Raw genomic sequence first — 4902 nt, 5'->3', positions numbered from 1 at the left:
TGTAACGAGTCGCTCCCTTGAACAAGCTCGTTAACTTCCTCCGCCGTGTTATTGGCGCGTCCATCGCTATTTGGCGACGGGCCGGTATTGACTGGTGCATTTCCCTTTCGCTCAGTCTCACGCTTTCCTGTCGGCATTGCGACAACAAAAGAACAAGCAATGAGTATATACTTTATTAGACAATCGGTAACCAGGATCGACGACGATGTAAACCACAAGCACACACACTTGGCCACTTGCCAACTCTGATGTAAACAACCCTTACCGTACTGCTCTTCCGATCTTCATGTATAATTCTTCATACTGTAGCTTCAGTGTTCTTCGCCTTCATTTTCTGCAGGAAAGATCTCATTAGTTCGGTCCGTGTCCGCTGCACCACTCTCCCCCTCATGAAGAGCACGTCCCGTGCTCACTTCCTGCGTCTGTACGAAATCTCGGAGCCATGCTGGTCGCCGCGTCTTTCTCCTTTCCCGTTGTCTTCCCTGGGCTCCTTCTCCTTCACGAGTGCCGTGATACGGCTTCAGTCGGTCGAAGTGTACTACCAGCCGTTCTCTTCCACCTCCCACCTTCTCTATCCGGTACGTGTTCCAATCCAGCTTCCTCTGGACCTGATACGGACCGTCCCAGTACGCCCCAAATTTGGTCTTTGTGGGGAGTTGCATCCACACCAGATCGCCAGGCTCGTAGACAGGTCCGTAGGCTTTCCGATCTTTCCATGCCTTTTGGCGTCGTTGTTCCCGACCAGCTTTCTTTCGGACCACCTCGTACACCCGCTCCAAATCTCCGCGCAGGTGCTGTACGTATTCCCCTGCGGACCTCACTTGTGCATCCGTCGGCACTCCGTACATCAGGTCCACTGGTAGCCGGAGCTCTCTGCCGAACAGAACGCGACTGGGAGTGGCCCCGGTTGTGCAGTGAACACTGGTTCGATAAGCCAGCAGTGTCCGGTCGAGGTAGACATCCCAATCTTCCGGATGGTCGATGGACGCCTTCGCTAGCATGTCCACCAGCGTGCGGTTCATCCGTTCTACCAAGCCGTCTGACTGCGGGTGGTAAGCGGTGGCCCTGGTTTTCGTCACACCAAACAGCTGGCAAACCTCCTTCACCAGCTCCGACTCGAAATTCCGGCCTTGGTCGGAGTGCAGTGTCTCCGGCGCACCGTAGCGGCAGAAAACGCCGTTCACTAAAGCCGTCGCCACTGTGCGCGCCTCAGCGTTGGGCAGGGGGAACGCCTCCGGCCACTTGGAGAAGTAGTCGCACACCACTAGGATGTAGCGATTACCACTCTGTGTCTCCTCCAAGGGTCCCACAAGGTCCATAGCCACTCGTTGGAAAGGGTGGCTCACCGGTTGCAGCTGCATGGGGGCTTGCAACTTCCGAGTTGGGATCGCACGAGCGGCGCACGTCTGACACGCTCGGCACCAATCTTCCACGTCCTCCCTCTGCTGGGGCCAGTAGTAACGCTGGCGCACTTTCGCCAGGGTTTTTGCCACTCCTAAATGGCCCCCCGTTGGTTGGTTGTGGATGGTCTTCAGGATTTCCGGGATGTTCCGCCTCGGAATGACCGGCAACAACCTGGAGTCTCCTGTGTCGGGGATCTCCCACGTGCGACATATAGTCCCCTCCTGCAGGACTATCCTGTCGCGCTGGCTCCACAGACTCTTCATCCAGAGACTGCCCTCTGGAGCCAGGTGTGGCCATGTCTCCTTCTCGATCCATTCCCGAACCTGCATGCACTCGGCGTCTTCCTTCTGCCAGCGTTCGACGGGGCTGGGTGACTCTAATGCCATAGCCGCCACGTGGACATTCGGGGAGTCATCACCGGACCCACACTGTTTGCAAGCACGCCGGGACAGCGCATCCGCGTTCTGGTGTTTCTTTCCGGGACGATGGACTACCTCAAAGTCGAACTCGGCCAGTTTCTCCAGCCAGCGTGCGACTTGTCCCTCGGGCTCCCGAAAGTTCCGCAACCACTTCAGGGAATTGTGATCCGTCCGGGCTGTGAACTTCCTACCATACAAGTATGGCCGGAAGTGGTGAGTAGCCCAGACTAGGGCCAGCATCTCCCTCCGCGTCGCGCAATAACTCCGCTCCGCACGCGAGAGCGAGCGGCTGGCGTACGCGACCACCCCCGGTGGGCCCTGCTCTCCTTGCTGCGACAACACTGCCCCGATGGCGTCTTCGCTGGCATCCACATCCACCAGAAAAGTGCGGTCAAAGTCTGGGTGGCACAGAATCGGGGGACTCACCAACGCATCCTTCAGGCGAGCAAATGCTTCTTCCTCCTTCGGACCCCAACGCCACTTCTCACCTTTCTTTGTCAGGGCGTGCAACGGATTTGCCACGCTGGCGAAATTCCGGACAAACCGCCTGTAATAGGATGCCAATCCCAGGAACTGCCGGACTTCTCTCACGCACCGAGGCGTGGGCCACTCCTGGACCGCCGCCGTCTTCTCTGGATCGGTACCAACCCCATGCTGCGTCACAATGTGGCCCAGGTAGTGTACGCTCTGTCGCATCAGTTGGCACTTCTCCGGCTTGATCTTCAGTCCCACGGACTGCAGGCGGGACAGCACCCCTTCCAAGCGTTCCAGGTGCTCCTCCTCTGTCTTCCCGAAGACGATAATATCGTCGAGATAGACGAGGCACGTTTTCCACGTCAGCCCCCTCAGCGCTTTCTCCATCAAACGCTGAAACGTCGCCGGGGCGTTGCAGAGTCCGAACGGCATGACGCGGAACTGAAAGAGTCCCAGGGGTGTGGAAAACGCCGTTTTCTCCCGGTCTCTCTCAGCGACTTCTACTTGCCAGTAGCCAGACGCCAAATCGAGCGTGCTGAACCACTTGGCCCCCGCCAACGCATCCAGCGTATCATCTATTCGCGGGATGGGCTGGGCATCGACGCGCGTCACAGCGTTCAGTCTGCGATAATCAACGCAGAATCGCGGCGAACCGTCCTTCTTTCGGACCAGCACTACTGGTGAACTCCAGGGGCCTGAGGCTGGTTCGATTACCCCCATGTGCAGCATTTCCCGGATTAGCCGGTCCACCACCTCCCGCTGGGCTTGGGGAAGGCGGCGGGGTGGCAGCTTCACCGGCTGGGCCCCTCCGGTCTCGATGCGGTGCTTTACAAGGCTTGTTCGTCCGAGGTCGGCCTCGCCGCGCGAGATGGCCTTCCCGCATTTCCGGAGTATGCTGCGTAGGGCCCTCTTACTGCGCGCGGAACACTCCGCTCCATCCACTAGGGTACGTGTCCAATCATTCGACCCATCGACACCGACTCCTACGTCAGATCCCACACTCTGTGGCTCCGCCACAACCGCGCAGCCAATGCTGGGCTGGGCGTCACTTTTTGCCTCTCGCTGAAACTTCACTCTCGTCCCGTCTCTCAGGACCAAGTAGCGAGACCTGAAGTCCATGCTCCGCACCATGGTATCTAGGAAATTTGTGCCCAGGATGCCCGGGACCACCAACTTCTCTACCACCACGACCGTGAGCGGCCCCTTCCATCTCCCCAGGTGCAGCTGAACGACTCCCCAGCCGAAGGTCGCCATCTTCCGTCCGTCGCCCAGTTGTATTGGGCTGGCAGCTCCCCGCAATTTCCGGCATGAGGTGGCCTTATCCCACACCTGCTTGGAGATTACTGAGACCACTGCACCACTATCGACCAACAGCGAAATTTGCAAGTTCTCTATCCTAATTGAGACGGCGAGCACGTTGCCGGTCTGCGGGTTGATAGTTGCCATCGTCCTCTCCGCCGGTCGTCTCGAAGTCGTCGCTGGCATCCCTCTAGCTGCGACGCGTCGCTGCGGGCAATCCCGAAGGAAATGACCCTGTTCACCGCATCGGAAGCACTCCGTTGCCCTTCGGGCGGGTCGTCTGCTGTTCGATCTTTCTAGTGTCATCTGCAGCTGGTCGAACCGTCGGTTCAGGGCTTCCACGGCTTGGGCCATGTTGTCATTCCCTGCATCAGCATTTTCGGTGGTTCGCTGCCGACTTCCCCCAACTTCTGTCTCCAGTTCCGCTGCGTTTTCCGCCAGCTGGCGTGCCTTTACAAGCGTCGTCGGTTCCCGCAGACGGAGCTCTCTGTGGACCTCTTTCGATGCCACGCCACAAATGAAACGCGCAACCAAGTCGCTCTCTGACTTTCCGGCCCGACGTCCCAACTCGGCCACTTCCTGGGCGAATTCTCCGATCGACTGGTTCTTTCGTTGCTTCAGGCCATTGAATCGCACCGCCAGTTGTATCAGGGACTCACCGTGGCCGTAGATGTCAAGAAAACGGCGTTTCAGCGCGTCCCAGGAGATGTCCCGAGGTAATCCTGGCGGGAACAGTTCTCTCCGAACAGCAATATTCACTGAAAGCCTGGCGCTGGCAGCTTGCTGCGAGGATGGAACGCCCGTCACAACAAAAAAATCTTCCATTGACTCGAGCCATTCGACTGGATCCATTCCCGGGGAGAATGTCGGGGGTGGGCCGTAACAGGCATTTCCAATTCCCCTCACGACAATTTCCCGGACAGGCCCCCATTGTAACGAGTCGCTCCCTTGAACAAGCTCGTTAACTTCCTCCGCCGTGTTATTGGCGCGTCCATCGCTATTTGGCGACGGGCCGGTATTGACTGGTGCATTTCCCTTTCGCTCAGTCTCACGCTTTCCTGTCGGCATTGCGACAACAAAAGAACAAGCAATGAGTATATACTTTATTAGACAATCGGTAACCAGGATCGACGACGATGTAAACCACAAGCACACACACTTGGCAACTTGCCAACTCTGATGTAAACAACCCTTACCGTACTGCTCTTCCGATCTTCATGTATAATTCTTCATACTGTAGCTTCAGTGTTCTTCGCCTTCATTTTCTGCAGGAAAGATCTCATTAGTTCGGTCCGTGTCCGCTGCA

The 4902-nt window shown here is 57.4% G+C and overlaps 3 protein-coding genes across 3 annotated transcripts; all 3 read left to right on the top strand.

The window, feature by feature from the left end:
* Positions 1-442: 442 nt before the first annotated feature.
* Positions 443-1321, top strand: Tsp_12368 (conserved hypothetical protein). Its single transcript, XM_003368549.1, has one exon. It carries the CDS (start codon positions 443-445, stop codon positions 1319-1321), a length of 879 nt encoding a protein of 292 aa, XP_003368597.1.
* Positions 1322-1889: 568 nt separating this feature from the next.
* Positions 1890-3409, top strand: Tsp_12367 (conserved hypothetical protein). The gene is made up of 4 exons (XM_003368548.1): positions 1890-2021; positions 2045-2521; positions 2550-2917; positions 2938-3409. Exons 1-4 carry the CDS (start codon positions 1890-1892, stop codon positions 3407-3409), a joined length of 1449 nt encoding a protein of 482 aa, XP_003368596.1.
* A 195-nt stretch (positions 3410-3604) lies between these two features.
* Tsp_12366 (conserved hypothetical protein) lies at positions 3605-4561 on the top strand. Its single transcript, XM_003368547.1, is given in 4 exon segments — positions 3605-3683; positions 3703-3871; positions 3909-4237; positions 4248-4561. 4 exon segments carry the CDS (start codon positions 3605-3607, stop codon positions 4559-4561), a joined length of 891 nt encoding a protein of 296 aa, XP_003368595.1.
* The last annotated feature ends 341 nt before the right edge of the window (positions 4562-4902 follow it).

The sequence above is a fragment of the Trichinella spiralis genome (assembly GCF_000181795.1).
Source record: "Trichinella spiralis strain ISS 195 chromosome Unknown Scfld2300, whole genome shotgun sequence".
Lineage (NCBI taxonomy): Eukaryota > Metazoa > Nematoda > Enoplea > Trichinellida > Trichinellidae > Trichinella > Trichinella spiralis.
The sequence above is the reverse complement of the archived record's forward strand: the minus strand, read 5'-3'. Positions and strand labels throughout refer to the sequence as shown.